General features: G+C 41.2%; 1 protein-coding gene across 1 annotated transcript; it reads right to left on the bottom strand.

The window, feature by feature from the left end:
• Window positions 1-407: 407 nt before the first annotated feature.
• Window positions 408-21,037, bottom strand: IL5RA (interleukin 5 receptor subunit alpha). Its single transcript, XM_061455700.1, has 11 exons — window positions 19,448-21,037; window positions 16,964-17,118; window positions 15,499-15,644; window positions 14,798-14,936; window positions 14,155-14,287; window positions 13,889-14,079; window positions 12,884-13,029; window positions 12,138-12,273; window positions 9,454-9,550; window positions 4,443-4,524; window positions 408-2,941 (listed from the first exon to the last, which is right to left on the bottom strand). The coding sequence occupies exons 2-11, from the start codon at window positions 17,073-17,075 to the stop codon at window positions 2,849-2,851; spliced, it is 1,275 nt and encodes a 424-aa protein (XP_061311684.1). The 5' UTR covers window positions 17,076-17,118; window positions 19,448-21,037; the 3' UTR covers window positions 408-2,848.
• Window positions 21,038-21,551: the final 514 nt, after the last annotated feature.

Raw genomic sequence — 21,551 nt, 5'->3', positions numbered from 1 at the left:
ACTGACATGAAGATACCAAAGAATTGTTGGATTAAGTCAAAACTTTGTGGAGGCAGGAAGAAAAAAAATCTATTTATAAATCTTTGGTCTAATTCTGCTTCCAAACTGACAAAAAAAAAATATTCATGAGTGAATTTGGGGTGATAATGTCTATTGAAGTAGTGTCACAACCTCTCCAAACTTGTGTGGGTTGGTACTGTCAGAGTGGGGCCTTCTGCAGTTTGGAACAAAAAGGCAAAACTGGCATTACCCTCCTGCTGATCATGGGTCTGGCCGCAGCCAGCTGGGAGCAGGGTGGGAGACAGCAGCTTCATTCAGGAGCTGACCTGGACCCAGGGAAACCCCACCCCACCGCAGACTTCTGAGGATTTGGAGGAGCGTTGATTGAAATTGCTAAAGCCACCAAATCTGCATTCCTAGTTCTGGATTTTAGGGTTGACAGCGCAGGAGTTATAGGATCATGTTCTGCATTGCAAAGGAGCAATGTTGTGCTTTGCAATCGATGATGCCAAAAAATTAAATAGCCCCAAGACGTAGTTCAGTTTTTAAAAGGCAAATTTAACATTGCCATGGGTAGAGGTGGGTGAGGGACTCACTCCTGCAGCCACTGTTGTGGAGGCAGCGGGAAAAAGCAGCATTGGGAGGAATACATGAGGTTTATAACTGGATTTAAAGAAAAGACACTCAGAATGAATATTTCTTTATGCTCTGGACACAGAACTCATAACTGTCCCAGAGTCAGCGCAGTAACCTTCATCGGCAGGGTGGGCTGGGCAAGAGTGGCAGAATGTGACATGCGACCCTGAGCGGGGCCTCTCCTCTTCACGATCCCCACTGCAGACCTGCATTTGGCAGTGATAGCAGATTCTCTGGACGTGCTGAACATGCTCCCTTTCCTCTCCCACCGCCTGGAAGGACAGCAGTCTGCTCCGGGTATGATGGCTGTGAGGAGGCAGCTCTGCCAGGAACTGCTTTTCTGGTCCTGCACGGTAGCTGTTTACCAAACGTGAGAGGTTCCCCCATTACACCCCTGCAAGGGGCAGCGCTGGGCTGCCAGTTAGGATGAGCAGGCTGGACCAGTGGCCTGGCAGGGAGAATGGAGATACTCCTGCTGCTTTCCAACAGCTCAGTTTTATTTATCAGTGCAAGTATAACGCATACCTGCCAGTCTTCAAGCCCTGCCTGTCCCCAGGGGTACTCATCCCAAGGACCTGATGTGCCATTGTTGACTGGATGAACATCTGCAGAGGTTTTCTCACCATAATCAGCTTGTTGCAGGTATTTGCATTGCTTTGCGGTGATGCAAGTCCTTACCACAGATGACACCAAAAACCAAAGGCATGTTTTTCCCTGCCAGCTACCAGGAATGCCTTGGCTCCTGAGGCCGCTGCTGCCTTCACTAGTATTCACATGGCCAGAGGTACAGCTCAAATGCAAAATATGCTTAAATATATTGCTTTAATCTCTACAATATCTTGCCATTAATGTGACTGAAATTATATTTAGAAATCTTATTTATTAGGCCACTTGAAGGCATGACATAAAATACATCACAGTAAATGAATTCTCTTTAGTCTCATTTTTTAGGATTTTACTAATGAAATTCTGATTTTAGATTGTTAAAGCTGGGCTCCCCAAATCCATTAAAATCATAATACAGGAGAGACGTCTGAGGCACAAACATTGTTCTATTAATGAGCTACATTAATTTTGATGGAGCCATGCTATTTCACCCAGATGAGAGCTGGCTCATTCATTATTTCTAGTCTGTAGTACCTAGGAACTCCATTACCTTAGGCACTTTCCCAAACAATTTACTTGCTGGGTCAAATCTTTCTCTTTTTTCTTTGTTAATGTGTTAAACCTCACCGCTGCCCCAGCTCAAGAGGCAGGAGGTTGCTTGGAAGTAGCAGGGACTTCTCAAGAAGAGGAGAGCTTTGTGGTCCACAGCCAGAAAGGTTGAAGCCTGAGCTGTTCCAGAGGTTTGAGGCAGGAGGTTTATTTGGTAACTCACTCAGTGGAGGACACAAGGTAAGTAAACAAACCACCAGCAGAAACTGACACTGTCCAAACCCTGTTCACTGAAGATGGAAAAGCAGTGAAGAAAACCAGTTCCAATACTGGGTTTGGATTTTGAAAATCACCTGAAAGCAGCTGAAGCTGTGCATGAAGGAGAAGCCCAGCTCCTTGCAGCTCAGCCTCTTTAAGAGCACCGAGAAGTCCTTGGCGCATTTTCTTATTGCTGTACAGTTGAAAACTCTGCACTCTCAAGCTGTGTATTGTTTTGTAGGTGCAATTCAGGAAGTTTTGCAGTTGGTGCCTTTTTTGTTTTCTGTTTCTTTTTTTTTTCTCCCCTTAAGCTTTAACCTCTTGTGCTAGGAAGAACAAACGATCTCTTCTTGTCCTTTTGTAGATGATGCCAGCTCATGTCAAAGGCAAGAGCCTGCAAAGGAGCCTTGGACTGAAGATGAGTGAGAAGCCAGGGAGGCAGACAGCCATTCTTGCAGAGCCCACCGCTCCAGAGACATTCCCTCATTCAGAAAGGAGTGTGAGGAACACAAGTGAAGCTCTCATTTCATACTGGTCGGGGTCTCGCAGCACCCACCAGCTTCACACAGCCAAAAGCTGGGGATGCTTAAGCCCCAGGGAAACCAAGATATTACAAATGCCTACTTTGTTGTGCAGACTGTACAAACTGGGACATTTTGTTGAGTAGCTTATCATGACGCAAGGCACCTTGTGGAAGCAAGTCTTCCTGTCCTGCAGGAAACATCGCTGCAGCAAAGGTGACATGAAGCCCACTCCAGCGATGTGCCAGGGCCACCAGCCTCACCAGCCTTGCAGACTGTCAGAAGACAGGGTCATTGAGGGCATTGCAGTAGAGATCTTCAGCAAAGCTACTGAATTCAGTCTCTGTCTCACTGGTGCAGGTATGTGCTCTCTGGAAAGCAAACACTGCTGTTAGCTGGTGAACAGGGAGGTTGCGCTGGTTTTGGCTGGGATAGAGTTAATATTCTTTGTAGCAGCTAGTATGGGTTGTGTTTTGGATCTGTGATGGAAACAGTGCTGATAATACAGGGATGTGTCAGTGATTTCTGCGTGGGGTGCACAAACAAGTGTGCAGAGATGGGGTGACTCGCAGAAGGAAGCAGAAAGCAGTAGCCCAGTGGGAGGCAGAGCTGCTCCTCAGGGCTAAGTGCAGTTTCAAGGGCCACACTGCCATCACTGCGCAGGGCTTTCGTCACGTTGTCCAGCTGTTTACACTGCAAATTGAGGAACTGAATGCCCACAGCAAACAGCTGCTGAAGGTTCACTTTCCTGGTGATCTCAGCAGAGCCACGTCCTCACCTCTCCTTGCCAGTGTCACTGCCCATGCAGCCATGGTGCCAGTAGAAAGCCTCAAGCCAGTATCGCCTACCTGCGCTGAGCTAGCTCTGAGTAAAGAGACAGTTAAAAACAAGGCAAAGCTGTTTTTGATAATGAGAAACAGCCTTTGCATGCTCACGTATTCTAGCTGCAATGTTACTATTTGCTATTTCTCGTATTCTTATTTGTGATACCCTAAGTCATGTTACTTTACACCAGTGGTTTTAATTAAAAACAAATATTATATGATAATCTTTTAAGCCTGTTTCCCTGACCAGACCATGGAATAAGAACAATACACAAAATATCAAACCCCTATTCTAAGGGGACAAATTAAAATCAAGCTACTGAGCAGCACTTCCCTTGAGCAGACAATGAGGAGTTTTATCTTATCTGTAAGGCAAATGTATTTATCAGGAAGTAACAGCGAACAAAATAAGGCTTGAGATCAGCTTAACAGTAAGACCACAACATTGCCCATTGTTAGGTTTCACAAAATAAATCAGCTCTCCAGGTGTCAACCTCCAGTCCAAGGCAGAACTATCTGCCTGGCTGTGCTCAGTGGAAGGAGCAACTGTATTTCCATACAAAAGGCAAAGCCATACCACACCATGCACCTGAAATTTGTTGCATATTAGAAAAGCACTTAACCCTTTTGTTCATCGTTAACCCTCCCCAAAACATTTCATCTACAAACAAAGCCAGGTGCAGAGCTACTGCAGATGGGGACCTGCCCTCTGCAGATGAGGTGGCCACACAGCTACGTGAGAACTGACCACAGTAGTTAATGATTGCAAGAACAGCCTCACAGATTGCTAAATTCAATGGCTAACTCTGTGTTATAGTCAGGCTGTGCATATCATCACATTAACTGCATTTCCCACTTGGCATGTTTTGCACAACACATTTGATAGCGTAGTCCACATCTAGAGATTAGAGATTCTAAGAGGTCAAAGGCTTTAACTGAGCAGTAATGGTCTACATGGTCCCATCCTTCCAGGGAAGGAGCAGCACACAAACACAGCATTCCTTGTAGTAAAAAAAAAAAGAAACAAGTGACTAAAATGTTGTTTTACCTGATAGTTATTTGGGAAGGGGTCTCTGAATTTGTTGCTGGGTGTTGGAATTGGTGGAAAGAGTTTACTCCATACATGGTTTCTGCAAAAAAACAGTAGTGATGTGAAAGAATTGCTTTTCCTGATGCATGACGCAAGCATGCGCATGTTTAGCCCCATGAGAAGGCTTGTTCCCTCTCACCACCAGCCCTCCTGCCTGCCTCACACTCAGTCATCAGCATCTGATGGCAGCAGCAGGTTCAAAAGTGGTCAAAGTAATGGATAATGATCAGCCAGCAGAAACCCTGAGGACTGGGTAGGTGTGCTATTCCTCACAGGACACTTCTGGACCCTGGGGATGTGCAGATGACAAAGATGAGGCAGGATGACTCTCTCCCCCCATCAGCCTCTCCCATCACAGCTGCAGCCAAAAGCCAGGATGTCTGATCCACAGGGCACTGCCATTCTTTTACTGGCCAGCAACAGGTCTGTCTTGGAGAGAAATTAATTACTCTGATCTGTCTGTTCATGCTCATGTTCTTCCCAAGGGCTGCGTCGTCATGGATCTTGTTTGGACAGTCAAGACAGGCTGCCTCTTGCTCAGCCTTTGGTTTCTGGACATAATCTACCTTGCTTCTGGTGGTAGGAGAGCAACTGCAAATAATGGTGTGCCAAGGGAACAAGGAGGAGGCAAGGAATGGGATCAGAGATGACTGACAATAAACGGTTCTGCCTAATGGTGTAATAACTCATCTTGCTAACACCCTTTGAGATACTCCTTCCCTGCCTGACATGCTTTAGTCTGGCTCAAGCATGCAGGCATATGTATTTTTATGATAGTGTACTGCAGAATGAACTTTTCTTGTCCTTGATATATTCCAGAGTACAGATTTTACATTTCAGTTGCCAAAAAACATTCACTATCTCTACTTCTGGATAGCACGATGTCTAAATAGGGCCAGATTTTAATGGGAACTTGTAGTGAGTGGAGATTATACTTGATCCATGAAGCAGAGATGTGGCCGAGGTGTGGAGCTCTACCTATTGGGACCAAAGACAGACCACAGAATCACAGAATGATTTGGGTTGGAAGGGATCTTAAAGATTACCCAGTTCAAACCCGCTGCCATGGGCAAGGACACTCTTCACGAGACCAGGCTGCTCAAAGCCCCATATACCTGGTTTATTTAGTAACAATTCTCCTGACTGATGTCTGGTTAGTTCAATGCTTATGGTCTTACAACTATTCTTCAAAAAGCTGAATTCTGTCAAGCTTTTTTTATTCTATTATTCCTCCTCACCAGGGAAATGAGGAGAAATAATATTTTCTTACTATCGGTTTGGAGCTAAACCTTTCTGTCTGAGATGCTGCTGCCCGGAAGGAGACATTAAAGCTTAACTAATTTTTAGGTGAAGGAAGGGCCACACAATAGACCTAACCAAGCACGCTACAGGATGTGTCCCCATTTCTGCACATGAGTTTGTAACTCAGATGTATAGCCAGAAATGGGAATATGTGGAGGAAAAGCAGGTGTGAGTTGTTTCTAGGAGAAATTTGCATCCCCTTTGTTGAAATGCTGAACGCGGTCCAACCGTCACTGGCTGCAGAAGACAAGTCAGGCAGTGCAGTCACTGGCAGCAGATTGGGACAGTAAGGTGGCTGCTGGTGTAACTCAGGAGTGCGACCAGCACCTGGCATCATATCTGCTCTTCACAGTTTTCCTGCTAAGGGTTGGTCTTTCTGATCATAGCTGTGCAAGCACTGTTGTCTTCACAGCTCCTGCCCAAGATTGGGCCTCCAGAACCTCTCAGAGGGAAGGCCATGGAGGCCACATGATTTCACCTTATTTCAGCTCTGAGTGTGATTTTGATGTGAGGACTTGTCAAATTTTGCTTTTGTTGTGTAGTGTAACCAACAAGATTTGGAGGTTTTGGAATTGTCATGTTTCTAGTTGTGCTGTTTGTCAATAGAAGATTTTGATGGGGCCATATCAAAATTATTTATTGAGTCGGCAAAATGCATAAGTTATACTTTGCTTCTGGAATAGAAACAGTTAAGGAAGGGTGCACAAATGCCCAACAGAAATGAGGCAGGACACTCGTGTTCGTGGAGGCTGCTTGCCCCTCCAGTGCAAGAGTCTTTGCAGTGAGGTGTTGGTGGGATGGTGACAGTGGTGGCCTTAGAAAGGTCCTGTTCTTTTTTGTAGGACACTAAAAAGTTGGAATTATGTGATTAAATATCTTGTCTCAAAATGTATTCCAGATAACTCTGCTTGTCTCTTCATAGGTTAGAGCACGGCACTTTGCATTAGCACTGTTTGGACCTTCAGGATTTGGAAAACACCCCACAGGACCCTTATGCCTCAACTGAGTGTTTGAAGCCTCCAGTTACTGTGCTGTATCTCTGAAATTTTCCACCTTTCCCACAAGCTGTGATGTGAAAAGGCCAAAGAGAAGCACGCAGGAGAACAGGTTCCTCTTTTTCCTTTTCTAACCACTACAATAAGACTGATAAAATATTTGTTTCCACAGGACATTAGAGTGCCTTTTCTAGTGTCTTGCCTCCTCTGAGATTCCCAAGACATTTTACGCATGACTTCCCATAGCGGGTGGCTGCTGGCTGCTGGCTGTGGGCTGCAGAAGAGGGAAGAGACCTGATGGAGGTCAGGATGACCACATTGATTTCAGGTTATGGAGAGCTACTGACTGTCCTCACGTCAATTAAGTGGAGAGCAGCTGGGAGCAAGTTATTATCTACATCCTCCTGTAGGTTCACCTCCAGGAGAAAATGGTATTCCAAGGCACAGCCTAAGGAAGTACAGATTATGCTCATTCATAAAGACAGAGGTCAAACCAGGAAAACATTCAATACTGGTTTTTATCAAGACAGTAACCCCATCAGCTACTGCAAGGAAGTGAATGGAAAAGACTATCCAAACACTCCTAAATGGCTACCTTGTCTTGTAGCATTTCTTCCAAATTGTGTTTTGTATGTCTGATGCCTGCAATTACCAGGAAGTAGAAAGAGAAATTTATAGAACTCTTTGCTATAATGGAATTACTTATAATGGCTTTAAATTGTATAAAATTTGAAATTATTCTGTGCTTGAACTGCATGCTGCACTTTATGAATTTTCAAAGCAGTAAAAACTGAGAGTACCAATGAAACTGTGATCTATGGAACCTGTTCTGTTTTTCTTTTATAAATATCTGCAGATACAACAAATGAGCAGGCTAAGCACTGTGTTTCATCTTACATTTCCCATCTTCTTCCAGGGCAGGCTGGGGTATTAGAGAAGTGGCAAGGACTCTGAGCAAGAAGCATCTTGCAGCGGAGTAAAGCTAGCAACTTCATGAAATCTAGTGCAGCAGGGCAGATAAAATGTTAATCACATTGGGCAAAGATGAAATGTCGTAAGCCTTTGGGTGCTAAGGAATTATATACTAGCCAGGCAGAGAGAAACTCTTGGAAGCAACCAATCAAGCAGCTGGACCTTGAAAAGCCATCTTAAATTTGCCTAATGTATTAAAGTTCATTAAATGAGTTAGTACACCATCTTCAAGCTGGTCCTTGAGCAGAAGTCTTCCCCAATACCTATTTCTCTCCCTATTTCTGCTTCAGGATTTCTGCAGGGGAAAACTGCATAACATCCAAATACTTGCAGAACTCCACAGGAAAACAGGGAGTAGTATGACTGCTACTAACTGGTGTTGGAAGTAACTGGTATTGGAGTTTTGCTGTCCCAAAGAGAGCTGAGAGAGCTGACGAAGATGATGCTGGAGCAGTGGAGGACCTACAGCTATATGGACAGGTCAATCTGTAAAAGTATCAGTGATGTGAGTGAGAGTGGTTTGGGGATTTCCATCAATACATCAGGACTGCATAGCTGGGAGTAAGTGTGCATGACTCACAACATGAATAAACTGGTGAGTTAATCTGTCTTGTTCCAAAAAGGACTGCTTATTAAGACTTGCTATGCTAATTAAATTGACTTAAGAACAGGTTATCATAGACAACAGACATTTTAGGGAGAGTTAATAACAGCTATTCTAATGTAACATTCCTGTAGACAAGACCTTTACGTGATAAAGGAAATGTGGTATGGAAAGGGAAATAGCCAAGAGCACATCAAGATGACCAATAAGTTAAAAGGTGTTAAAAGAAATGAAGAAGAAATTAGCAGAGTCAAGGACAGCACTTTCATTACTGGGAACTGTATTTACTGTGGACTGATAATTGCTGCTTCTTGCATGTTTCAGGGGAGAAGCTTCCAGTGAGATTGATTCTTTAATTCATTGCTTATGATTTGACTAGTCACAGCTACAGAAATCCAAAGTATATCTGGTTTCTTCACAGCACATTTTGAGGAGTTTGGCTAAATGACATCTGCTTTTACTGCATGGCACCCATAGACTCTGTAGTAATTAAAAATAAACAAATAGCTCAAAACCACAAAGCAACCAATATTTTAATGCACTTGCTCCTGTTAAAGGTCAGGAGGAGCTGCAAGCACAAAAGCACTTAATTTTTACCTCTGCAGAGCATCTACTCCTTGATGTCAGCTGAAATTCAGACCCCATGCCCTGAGCCCAGAGTAGGGCATGTCTGTGAACTGAGCTAGACAAGACTAAGAAAACACTGCTCTGTGCATTTTAACCATGAAAGATGCTCTCAGCAGCTTTCACTATGGTTAAAGACAGAATCCTCCTGGGGAAATCATTGACCCAACCAGATCCATTTAAGTGAATAAATGAGATCAGGACAAATAGATTTTTAACAAATTCACCTCAATCAGTATATGGTTTTGTTGTTGAAGATTAAATTGAATAACTCTGATATGTTGTTGAATATTATTACTGATAATTAATGAGGCTGACTACTACTTATTCTGTACTTTTGCAGTGTGTAATTATGCTTCAGTACAGAAGTGCCCTTTCTTAAAATTAAGCAAAGGTGGTAACATCCCCACACACTTGTAAAGCACCTAGTCCTTAGTTAGTCACTAATTAAACAGAAGACGATGATACTTACGTTTTGCATATTATAGCAACAAGTAGGAATGTGAAGCATGTGGACCCACAAAGCACAGCAAGAATCCAGACTGTGGAATTCTCCAGTTTGTTTTGCCCTGAATTTCAAAGAAAAAAAAAAGATATTATTTTAGTGCAGATTATTTTAAGCACACTCTTACAAAATATTTCATCAGCTGTTTTATGTCATTATATCCAGATCACAAATTAACATGCAAACAGTGAAGACCTACTATCTGGAATTAGAAATGAAAGGCAGAGCTTCACGAACAATTTCCATTAAACTGACTTTCTAGTTTCAACAATACATTTATTTCATCTTCACATGAAGGAAAAAAGAGACAAGACGCATGAGGAGTGAGGCCCACCAGAAGGTTGATATTGTCCGTTAGCTGCCGTCCCAAGACACACAATGCCATGCAGTGGGGGCACAACTGGTACTCAGCAAAGACACTGTTTGTTAATAATCTCAGGCACAAACTATTTGTTTCCCATTAAACTATTATTCAGTTTCTGTTAATCCTTTCTAGCCAGGAACTGTATTTCTCTAGCTTCTTAAACTTGCCTGTAAAGAAGACAATGAACACCCCATTCTTCTTGAGAGCTGGTTGATGATACATTTTCTCAGGAAGAATTTCTCTACTGTGTCTGCCTGTGAGCAGACACAGATATTTCTATCAAGGTCAGTGTTTCTGTTTTAAAAGGCATTGCTCAGTGGCCAGGGCCATTATTTGGTGCCACATTATGCAATATAACCAAAACATTTACATTGAAGTGCATTTTCAAAAGGCTGCCGAGTTATGATAACTACCTGTTCTATGCATCAAGGTGTCAGCACTGCCATTACTGGGTAATTGAAAGGACATAAATCAGCCAGCAGCAGGAGTGTTGGGTTTATTGCTGCTGTAGACAAAACAATATTCAACTGTGGACAGATCTGTCTCTAAGAAATGAGCAGCTGAGCCTGCTGTCTCTGCTGATGGCTGTGGTTGCACAGCAGTCCAGAGAGCAGCATGTGGATGACACTACGAGCAGACCTGTGTGATCCATCCTGCACTTCCACAGTACCCTGATGGGGCACCGAGTCAACCTTCAACCTTGTAATTAAAACTGGGTTAGGATGGTTTATTTTGTCTTCAGGGTTACCACTTTTGTTTCTAGAAAATGAGATTTAGGATGTAATTGTCAATGAGTTGTGCTTTGTGTAAGGCTTGAGGATGACCGGGGCAGCAAACTGTACAAAGTGGTTAAGTCCCATAAACCAATTTTAAGCTATCCAGCATGACAGGTGGGAATAGTATCAATTTTCCAAACCAAAAATAGAAGGGTCCTAAGTCTTTTCCATCTTATATCATCAATTGGCAATGGCCTCAGAAAGGTATGGTCAGTTAACGCTCACACTGCAACTCAGAGTTTGGAAGAATTGCAGACACTGCACTGTGGCTCTGGGGACCTGCCCAGCATGCTTCTCCTCGGACTTCTCTCAGAGACGTACTCACAACAAGCCTCTAAAAAACCCTTTCTATAAGAGAAAACTGTCCCACTCACTCATCCGCACTGATTTTTTCTTATCTAGCTTTGTTTGACTGCAATGGTTCTTTTAGAGACAGCTGGTATCAAGGTGCAATTCTACAACACCCACTTTGGCAGCATGTGTCTGCATTTCCCAGGGCATGATTACCAATGCCTGAGAGAAGGATTCAGACTTGTGCTTCAGCTTTTAGCAAAGCTACAGGATGCAGAATCTAGTCCAGTGTTCTTCTCAGGATATGGACTTAGAAGAGAGTCTGCTGGTCTTCAAGTTAGTCTCATCAAAATACTTCCCGGATAGATGCATGAGGCTAATAAACAGGCCCAGTTTTCTTAATTAATGAGATGTTTGGTCAGCCTCCCACCCCTGCCCTGGGTCAGTGGTTGGGTTGCTGAGCCTCTCTTCCCAAGGGCTTGTCCCTGCCATGGAGCCAGGTGGGAAGGTCAAGGGGATATGTTAGAGTAAGGAGGCAAAACATCAGCAGCTTTGCATTCACTAGCAAATAGATATGAGGGAAAAGTTCAGTAAACAGGAGAGCATAAAGTGAAAACCAGGAAATTAAGAAACTCAAAAGATAAGAGCAAAGGAGGATGTCTAAGAAAAAACAGTTGATAGTGTGTCTTGATAAGGAAACTGTTATTTCCAGAAAAACATGTTCAGCAAGCAGGAAATACAGAACAGAGAGGAGCAAATGATCACATTCCTAAGATGCTAAAACCATGCTCTTTTTTTCCTCCCAACATCTAAGAATTCAGATAGCTCCAATACAGTAGCTGTTGACATGATCACTCACAGCATGAACATCACGATGCATGCCAGGGAAATACATGTAAAAACTAAAGAAGTAATGCAACTAAAAGGCCTTACCTAGAACTTAGGACTTACTTAAGCTAGTTTAAAGCAGTCTCTGAAAACATAAGCATGTAAAACCGAAACAGTCTAAAAAATCCTCCATATATCCAAAAGTGGTGGTTTTTTTCTTTAATGGAACACAGATTTAACTCCCCTTCACTTTCACAAGTCAGGTTCTTCAAATACTTCTTTTCCTGGCTTCTATTAAATTTAGTTGGCGGTATGCATACTCATGATTAGGCAGCATTTGCTTTCCAGCAATGTAATAATATTCACTAAAGACAGAAACATATCATTCTTACCAACATAAATAATTTCACTCCAATCACTCCAAAAACCTCTTGTACAACATATGTGATGATTAGCTCTTACTTGTATGGAATACCTGCTGGTAACATCAATCCGTAATCTGAAGGCATTTACAGGTATTTTCAGTATCTGTTAGGAAAACAGTATCATACTGTTTCAGATTACTTAAACTAAGCAAATCAGAAAACAAACTTTCATCATGTTTATCTTTCTATTTTGCTTAAATTCTTTTACTAGATTAACTGAGCATCTGGCCTTGCTTTTGAAATAAGAAGGTGTAATTTCTCTCATAATGCACCAATATTTCAGGGTAAATTCTTGAGAGATACCTCATTTTGCATTCTTCCTTAAGACACTTCATGCTGAATTTTCAGCATTGTCCATTCTCTTATTGTTCTGAACCCAGATGCATAAAACTGAATAACTCCAAATTTTGTCCTGCTTTCCTAAGTCTCTTGGGGGATAGTTTGTGGGAAAAGAAGAAGGAAAACATGAAAATTCATGAGACTTTGGGTTTGCTGAACCCTAGTCACAAATGGGACACAAGTTTCAGCAGAAGTCCATAGTTTCAGAAATGTTCTAATAGCAGGCTTCGTTTTAAATGCTTTAAAACTTGTAACATAACCACAAATACGAAGACTTTTTGACCAGGTTGTGTAAAGGCAAATTCTAGCTATATAAGACAGTCAGCTCAGAGAGGGAATGCAACGTAACACTGGGGCATCAGAGAAGCAATTACCTGCTTGTTACCTGACTTCAAGTTGAAGAGGTAAAATTCATATTCAAAGCATTCTTTAGGGAAAGGAGAAATTGGCTTCTCCCATGTGGCCAGGAGATCATTTTGCTCTAAGAATACAGTGACATTTCTGGGAACATTCACTTTCTCTATAAAAAGAAAACTGTACTGGTAAGTTATTTATTTAGAGCCAAGTTTAAATACTAGCAACTGGAGCATTTTTAACCTGATAAGTGTTTCCAAGTAGGATCTATAATCCTCAAATTTATTTTACCTTTTGGACACAGAAGATAAGGATTTAGGAGGAATAACTACATTGCAGAAAATAGTTAAGAGAAAACAGTTTTAAAAATCCATGTAGAAGTTTTGGGAAACTAGATTACTGGTGGGGGAGAGAATTTATTAAATTACTTTTCACAAAAGCATTAAATTAATGATAGAACAGTTAGAAAAACTTAAACAAACAAAAGATGTAACTAGGAAAGTTATTGAAAACTGAAACAAATTCAAAGCAATGCATCAGCAGCTCTTAGGGGGATGATTTCTAAGAAGAAAGTATGTCAATTGTTTTATCTTAATGAAGCCATGAAAAGGGTAAATCATATCTGATAACAAAAAAGTGAAAGGCATGGAACAAATGAAGGAAAAGAAATTATTTGGGTAGATGAAAGATGGTGGAGAGTCATGGCTGACACTACCTTTTATTCAACACTATTGCCTTTTTTAAAAGGACATGGTTATCTTCAACACCATGTGTCTTTTTCCTTTTAAAGAATGACTCTAAACCAAAAGGTAGTAAAAACTGTACTTGAAGGTAAAATCAAACTCAGTTATAACCATCCATTTCTGTCCTATAATCTCTTAGAATTTCATGAAGCTGTCGATGCAATGCCAGCACATATTCTCCCCTGCATCAAGAATCATCCAATCCAGAAATATTATTTCAAATATCTTTTCATAATCCTGCTAGACATCTGTAAGTATTTTTTTAAATGTATATTTACTCACCAATGGCATTTTGGTTAAATAGCTGCTGAAAAGGCTTGATTGCAGCATACTTGCTAGAACCGTTAATGTGTATTACAATGAGATTATCAACTTCTTCAGGATCAATATGAGTCACTGAAAATCTGCACTCAGTATTCCTGTTCCACTTGTCTTTTATATAATCTTCACACTCTTCAGTGTACATCTCATACCTAAATTAAAATACTTGTCAGTCATGATGATTTTAAGGAAATTGATTACTGACTTAAATAGGAGAAAACACCAACCTGTAAAATAGGAAGTATTTGGTATCTTCTGGTGCTTCTTGGCCAGGAAGCCAGGTGCAATGGAGAGAAACAGTATTAGAAACACTAATGCGAGTAACACAGGACAAATTGGTGACAGATGTCTCTGGAGCACCTAGAGAATCAAGGAATTATAAAGCAGTAAGAAAAATCTTACTACAAAAGTCGTAAGAAATTCATCTTGCTAAAACACTTTGACTACAGCCTTTGGTCCATTATTTCTATGTCTATTGTATCCAATTCTCTTCCTTATCACACAGGTCTGTCAGTTATGGATGGATGAAGATTCCCGAACAGTGTAAGTAAAGCTATACCACACAGCACCATTACATATTTCATGTACATCAAGGCAATATGGTCTTTTAAAATCCTAGAGTGTATGAAAGTAGTTATCTTAGCCTTAGCAAGGAAATCATATAAAATTTTATATGGGTTATCCATGTTCTGCACCTCCAGATTGTACTCCAGGCTCCATAGCAGTAGATAAAGGCCTAGCCTAAATCATTTTGTAAGATCAGCGTGGCAGGCAGAAGAGGAAATGCTGCATTTTTCAAGTATTAAACCTGTCATTTTTGATGTCTAATCCACAGAGCAGGGCAGAAGACAAAATTCAGACCCCCCCTACCTGGTGCAGGCAGGAGATTTTCCTTCACCCAGTCACTCCTCATCTGAAGGTCATTATGGAGAAGTAACGTTCGAACATGTGCCGAGAAACCATTGTGAAGTGGAGCTGTTCGGATACTGTGAGTCTTCTTTGTATCATACTTGAAACATCAAATAAGCATTACATGTGATGGAAGCCAAATTAAGGGACCTGTTTGCAAAGAGGCAAACCAGCCAGCTACCTTGGCTGGTTATGTTAAGTGTATACAGCTAGAGAGTACAAATAATCCACACAAGAAGCGTCTAAGGTTTCTCATTTAAGAAAGCAGGAACCTTATCTTACCAAAAACTTGTTTACGGCATACAGCTGTGATGAAACATGATCTGACATTTTAATGATACCCTGGCATTAATGTGAATTAAGTGAGCTGACTTGAACAGGGAGCACTATCACTTAAAACTAGAATCCATCTTTCCACCAAGATAAAAGCTGCAGACTGGGACTGCCAATACCCAAGCTGAGCCTTGTCCCAACAGAGCTATACCTTAAGCAGAGCTGAAAGGGAATCTCTCCAATGCTCAAACTATATAAGAGAATAAGTGATTTGATATGCTAATTATTCAAGAGACATATCACATGTACTGCATCCAGATTTGGTGCAATATGTTTAACTCAACATGAATTTTACCTTCTTAGGATAGTGGACTTATTTTTCATCTTACCTCTTCAGGCACTGGGCTTAGGATTTTCACATCATATCTAATAGTGTAGTTTTTTTGTTCCTGATTAGGGTTTGGTTTCCACTGTAAAAGCACTTGTGCTAATGCAGAGACTGTAAGGGTGAAGTTAACAGGTGGGAAAACCTGAACTGTAAAGTAGAAAAGTATTCATAACATAGCAATCCAGTGAATTGTTTAGAACAAGAGCTTTACAAGCAGTAAGCAATACAAGCTTATAATACAAGCTAATAATTTCATTTCAATATTATATTCTCTCAACACCTTCTTATAAAATGTTTCTAATATTTGAAAAATACCTTTAAATAACAACCAAAACTTCATCAAATAGGAGTTTACTTAAAATTTAGCTTAAAAATGATTTTTTACAACAGTTTCAACTTGAAACACACAACTGGTTTGTAAATTAGGTATAGGTTTTTCAACTTGATCCTCATATCCACATAGACAAGAGGCATCTGTACTGAAACGGGGCTGATGGAGGGATCAATTGTAAGAACAATTCTCCCCATATAAGCTTGCAGAAGAGCATAACATGGGGGGCTTTCTGATGGCCGCAAGAAATTATATGTGAGATAAGAAACAAAATTATAAACAGAGGAATTAAGCATAAATGGAAGAAAACATAGAAGGATGGGAATGATAATTCAAAATGACAGGGCAAGAGGGATTCCTGGAGCGCATATGGAAATGGAGATCTCATGCTGGGGGAAAATGTTAGCATATAAATAGCAAGGCAATGAAAAAAGCAATCTCCTCCCCTCCATTTCTAGACTTCTTCAGAGCCTGTGCTCTCTTAATTGCCATCTCCAATGCAGCTAAAGGACATCAATCCCCACTTCTCCCATGGTTTCAACCTTTGATGCCCACTAGTTCCATTTTCAAGCATGCACCTTGCACTAGGAAAACTGCCTCATAAAGGCTCAGAAAACCCCAACACAAACCACACTGAACTGCTTCCCTTAAAATGCTCCTTTTTTGAGATGCCCACAAAAAAATGTCCCCACTAAGGCTGTTGATACACCACGATTATGCCAGAAATTCTTTGTGTCACCAGGTTTCTGCAACAAACTGCAGTTTTGTTCCTGGAGGTAAAATTGCTATCTGGAGTAATGCCTTTGCTCTGGCTGGATTAAATTGTTGAATAAACCAGACCAGGAACTACTGTCTAGCCTAGAGGGCAAGTGGCATGGCACAAGTTTTATCTACGTGCCTTATGGTTCTTTCCTCTCAAAGTAAAACAGTACTCAGGCACTATCTGGGAGCAATCTAACACACAGAGTAAACTGTCCCAGGAAATTACGTTAACACAGCACACTCATCTGTGGCCCTGTACTCACATGGCATGCCATGGACTGTTTTATTCGTGTGTAGAACAGTGCATCTGACCAACAGGTAGAGGGGCCAACCGGTGCTAAAGCTACACACTGGTAGAAGGAAAATGCCTTACCTCCTGCAGCCTGAGGTAGGTTTGGCTGAATGAAGTTTGCTGTCCAAAGGAGGATCAGAAAAACTTTCATCGTGCTGGCTATGATCTTCAAATGGTATATGAGAACAGCCATGTACCAGTACGTGGATCTGTCACCATCTTAAAGAGGCTGATACCTAAAAAAGAACACAATCCCAATAGTCAAGCACACAAACCATGGCACACGGTATATCCGCATGATCAAAGGAATTAAACTGCTACATTGCAAGGGACAGACACTTCTCCTTTCCTTGCAGGAAAATGCATCTTGTCATTGTTAAATTTAATTTAAGTACCAGCAACCACATTTCATTTTGCTCCCTTTGCATTTGCCAGCACACCTTGAGAAAGCTACTAGTTTCAAAACAGTCACCTGTGGATGTTCAGAGCAGCAGTCACTGCTGCCGAATTAGAGCATCTCTCCATGGAGAGGAGTGAGTCAGGTTCAGGTATATTGACTTTCAGTGGAGTCCCATTTACTCAAAGAACAGAAATAACCGTATTTTTAGCTGCCACTATATATAAAATAGGTACTTACTAGAATTTACTTTCCAGTTTCTGTTTCAATAAAGCTTGCTAAAGAAGCAGTCTCAGTACTCACCTCAAGGCTAATTCTGCAGTGTTAATTATTGGGTGTAAGAGAAAATATTTTGTTTGTTTCTAAATGAAATGAACAACTATTTTTAATGCTAAAAAAACAGCATGTTTTTATGCTTCCTAGATTGTTTCATGAAGCACTGGAATAAAAAAAAAAAATCGATGTGTAATCATTCATCTATAACCTAATATAAACAACATGGACATACAGAACAGCAGCTTTCCAAAGTGTTCTTACCAAAGAGAAATAGGCCCTCCCAGCCCAATCGCACACTCCCCTGGGGCACTACAGCAATTGCTTGTATGGAGAACATAATATTTTCAGATGGTAATGAGCAGAGAAAGCATCTTTAACCCATCAGTTCTCCCTGAACCTGCAATAAATAACCCAGGGACTGGAAGCACTCCAATTGATCACAGTTGGAGTACTTCTGCTACACCATAACTATCTTTCAATATGGTGTATGAATGCTGAGCTCATTAAAATAACACATAATTGACAATACAGTGTGTTTCCTAATGTCCAGGTCCACTCATTACCTGTATTCATATTTTGTATGTATCTGCTATTCTGCTAGCCCAAATGTGCAAAGGCTAACTCAACCTCTGGAGTTTGCTAACAGATTATTCCTGGGGACTCAGGGTTTGCTTTTATGTATGTTGGGTTACTGAAAGACATTTTGGCCAGACACTTTGGTTCTAACACAATGTATGTGAATCACAATCAGGTAATTACTATTCACCTTGTACATTTATGCCTAGACAGTGCCTCCAAGATGATTTCCTATTGCATTACCATTCACGAAAAGTCCGTTCTTTGGGTTCTCTCACTTGGATACCACACAGTCCTCTGCTTCCCAAGATCACATTATTTTCTTTAAAAGTCTTTAAAAAGCCTCATGTTTTACAACTGCTTAAGATTCATGTCTACTAACACAAGTAATGCCTGTACATTGGTTTTTGGAGTGCTCTGACATCTAGCGCAACTGAAAAAGCTGGCTCTCTGCTGGGTTTACTTAAAGTGATTTTGGCTACGTATAGACTTTCTTAATTTGCCCTCAAAAAGCAAGAATTCTGATTCTTCCTGGGCACACCCTTTTCTGTGTACTTTTAAAAAAACCCCTAATTTCAAAAGTACTTTATCTGTCTAAATCATGCACTTACTTACTTGACACAGATCTAACATTTTCTAAGCAGCGATTTACTGATCTGAAACTGGATATAAAATGTTACTGTAATGCAGATTAGCTTTCAATTATTATCCCTATTCTTCTTTTCAGTTTATCTCTTCCCGCCTTGTTTACAAAAATGCTATTTTTCCTTCTCTTGCTATCAGACTAAGATTGAAAATACAGCTTTTTAAAGAGGTCTTTCCATAGATGTGCAAGACGATAATATACGAGAATACCTTGCAGTCTGTGTTTTGTGTGAGGAATTACTAAAAAAAGGATCAAAACAAGTGTATTCAAATAAAGATGTTAATTAGAAATCTACAAGAGAAGCATGTTCCTATATCCATACATATGGATATAGTAAGTTCTCAGGACAAATAAGGCCTTGATATATTATGTTTTGTTACATATGTTAAAAAGTATAAGCAGAAGGTAAATGATATTATTCCTTTTGTAATGAGTATACTCCTGAAAGGACAGTAGAAATCCAAACCACAGAAAACAGCCTCAAAAAGGTAATGATTTTCTTACTTACAGCTGACATGTCCCACAATCTCACAAGCAAGGGTCAGAAGCAGATTCCAGATGCATTTCCCAGCGCCAGGCAAAGCTGACTTTGAAAAGCAGGACTTTTGCAGTCTTCAAACAAGGCACAGCAAGGCAAAACCAAACCACAACAAACATCCCAGGAGGTTACCTGCAAGGCTCAAAGGTTCTGTGAAGAGTCAGCTCCATTTGTTCAAACGTCCTCTGGGTCATCTTCCTGTGGGTTTCTTTTATAACTGCTGTCTTTCAAGTACAAATGTGATAGGTACTTCAGAAATGATGGCAGATGATAAGTTAGACAAGCACGCATTGAAAAAGGGAACTACAGATTTAACCACAGGATGGAAGGCTCCATACAAGCACACAGTTTAGCTCAGAAATGGGTTTGCTTTATCGAGGGTTAATTAGATAGCATAGTCTGACAATTCTCTAATAATTTTGCAAGAGCAGGCATGTTTAATGACCGACTGCAAAGAAATAACCTATAGCCAGCTACCTACGGACCACTGCTGACATCCCAATTTGTTCTTCCCCTAGAAAATCAAATCCAAATGTTGCTGGGAAACTGTGCAGGCTTCCTGCAATGGTTTTATACCATCCTGTTCAATGCTCTTGCTATACAGCCATGTGAACATCAGTGGCATTTTGGGAAGTTATCTGGACCAGAGCAAGGTGAGCTTCCTAACCTCATGCTGAGAGCTTTGGGCTGTGATCCATAGGGCTGGGGAACACAGGCTCACAAGCAGGACAAGCAGCAGAAAATGACTCAAGGGCAAGAGAAGACTCTGCAGAAAGTGGGGCTGCATGTAATGGAGTTACAGGAAGGAGAAGAACAAGGCTAATGACTTACATTCTTTAACAACCTTGATTGCAACTACCCTATTAAATGTGCAGATGACACAAGCTGGGAAAGGTGTGTGCTTTGAAGGTAAGACTAGAATTAAGAAAGTTCTTGACAAATTGGTGGAGATTGGGTGCAGTGCAATATGGGCAAGCTCTCAACTGCAATTAGGCATTGCCAACTGTGAATGACTAGCTCTAAATAATCAACTGATTAGGTATCTGTTCTGCAGAAAAGGATGTGGGGGTTTGGAGGGCCATAAACTGAAGAGACATAAACAATGCCATGCACTTGTGAAATGATGCCAGCAAAACACCGGTGTCCTCTACAGACACGACGTAATCCTTCCACTCTGCACAGTGCTGATAAAGCCTCCACTCACACACGCTGTGCCCAGCTCAGATACTGCACTTAAGCAGGCCATGCAGCAGATAAAGAGAAGCCAGTACACAGCAAAGGATATGAGAGCCTAAAGAGTATCAGAGAGGAAACAAGCTAAGGGAAGACTTGAGCAGAAATGTAACACCTTAAGCTTTCACACGTTCTCCAAGCCCATCAGCCTGTGACTAGAAGATGACAACAAGTGAAATTCAGGTTAGGTATCAGGGAAAGCATTCAGAGTTGGACAGAGTTTCAGAGTTTTCAGTTTCAGGCAGTGGAGCACCCAAGGACTGAAAGAAACTCTGTGATGGGTCATCTGTAGACAAACATCAAGCAGGAATGACAGTGGTAATCAAATCCTGCCATGAGGCACAGAGGTAAGTTAGGTGAGCTCTTAAGGTCTGGCCAGTCCCTATGTCTCTGAATAAACAGGTAATTACTGGGCAATATTCTGATACCTACATCAGAATATTTCTGTAGAAAAGAGATCATTTCTAAAGGTGAAGTATGAGTTTAATAAGAAAGTCACCAAAACAAAGGATAAAAAAAGGTTATGTTCTTATACAGGCCTGACTTGATTGTTGTAGTCTGAGATTCATTTTAATAGGTCATTCCAATAAAAAAAAAAAAGCCCTTTTGTGCTCCTAAGCACACTCCTGGCTGCAGCTAGATGCTGATTTGGCAGGTGCTTAAAAGGCTGGATAGGTCTGTGACACATTTCTTCCCAGTTACCAAGAAACCTGTAAAACCCTTTATGCTGAGACAAAGATTTATTCAGGCTTCAAAGGGTACCACACTCCCAATTAACTCGCATTTGGGTGAGTTCCTTCTCTGGCTTCATTCCTTCCAATCCTTCTGAGATGCTTTCATGCAGGAGCAGTACAGGGAGGAGCAACGAGAGCCATGGCCCTCCTCTGGGAAATGCAGTTGGCCAAACACAGTCATTCCACAGTCATTCCAGTGAAATTACACTTGTGACGAGGGAAGGACTGACATTCAGACTGTACCACATCCCCCAGCCTCCCATATTATC

The sequence above is a fragment of the Pezoporus flaviventris genome, unplaced genomic scaffold (assembly GCF_033815535.1).
Source record: "Pezoporus flaviventris isolate CSIRO_AGI_PZ_B2104156 unplaced genomic scaffold, CSIRO_AGI_Pfla_v1 ptg000021l, whole genome shotgun sequence".
In the NCBI taxonomy this organism is placed as follows: Eukaryota; Metazoa; Chordata; class Aves; order Psittaciformes; family Psittacidae; genus Pezoporus; species Pezoporus flaviventris.
This window is presented reverse-complemented; position numbering and strand designations above follow the sequence as displayed.

Excerpts from the sequence above, each read along its gene's own strand:
- IL5RA (XM_061455700.1), bottom strand. The coding sequence starts at position 17,075 with ATGGCTGTTCTCATATACCATTTGAAGATCATAGCCAGCACGATGAAA. Across the intron at positions 15,645-16,963 it reads CCTACCTCAGGCTGCAGGAG|TTCAGGTTTTCCCACCTGTT; the intron begins GTAAGGCATTTT and ends TCTACTTTACAG. Across the intron at positions 14,080-14,154 it reads AAATACTTCCTATTTTACAG|GTATGAGATGTACACTGAAG; the intron begins GTTGGTGTTTTC and ends ATTTTAATTTAG.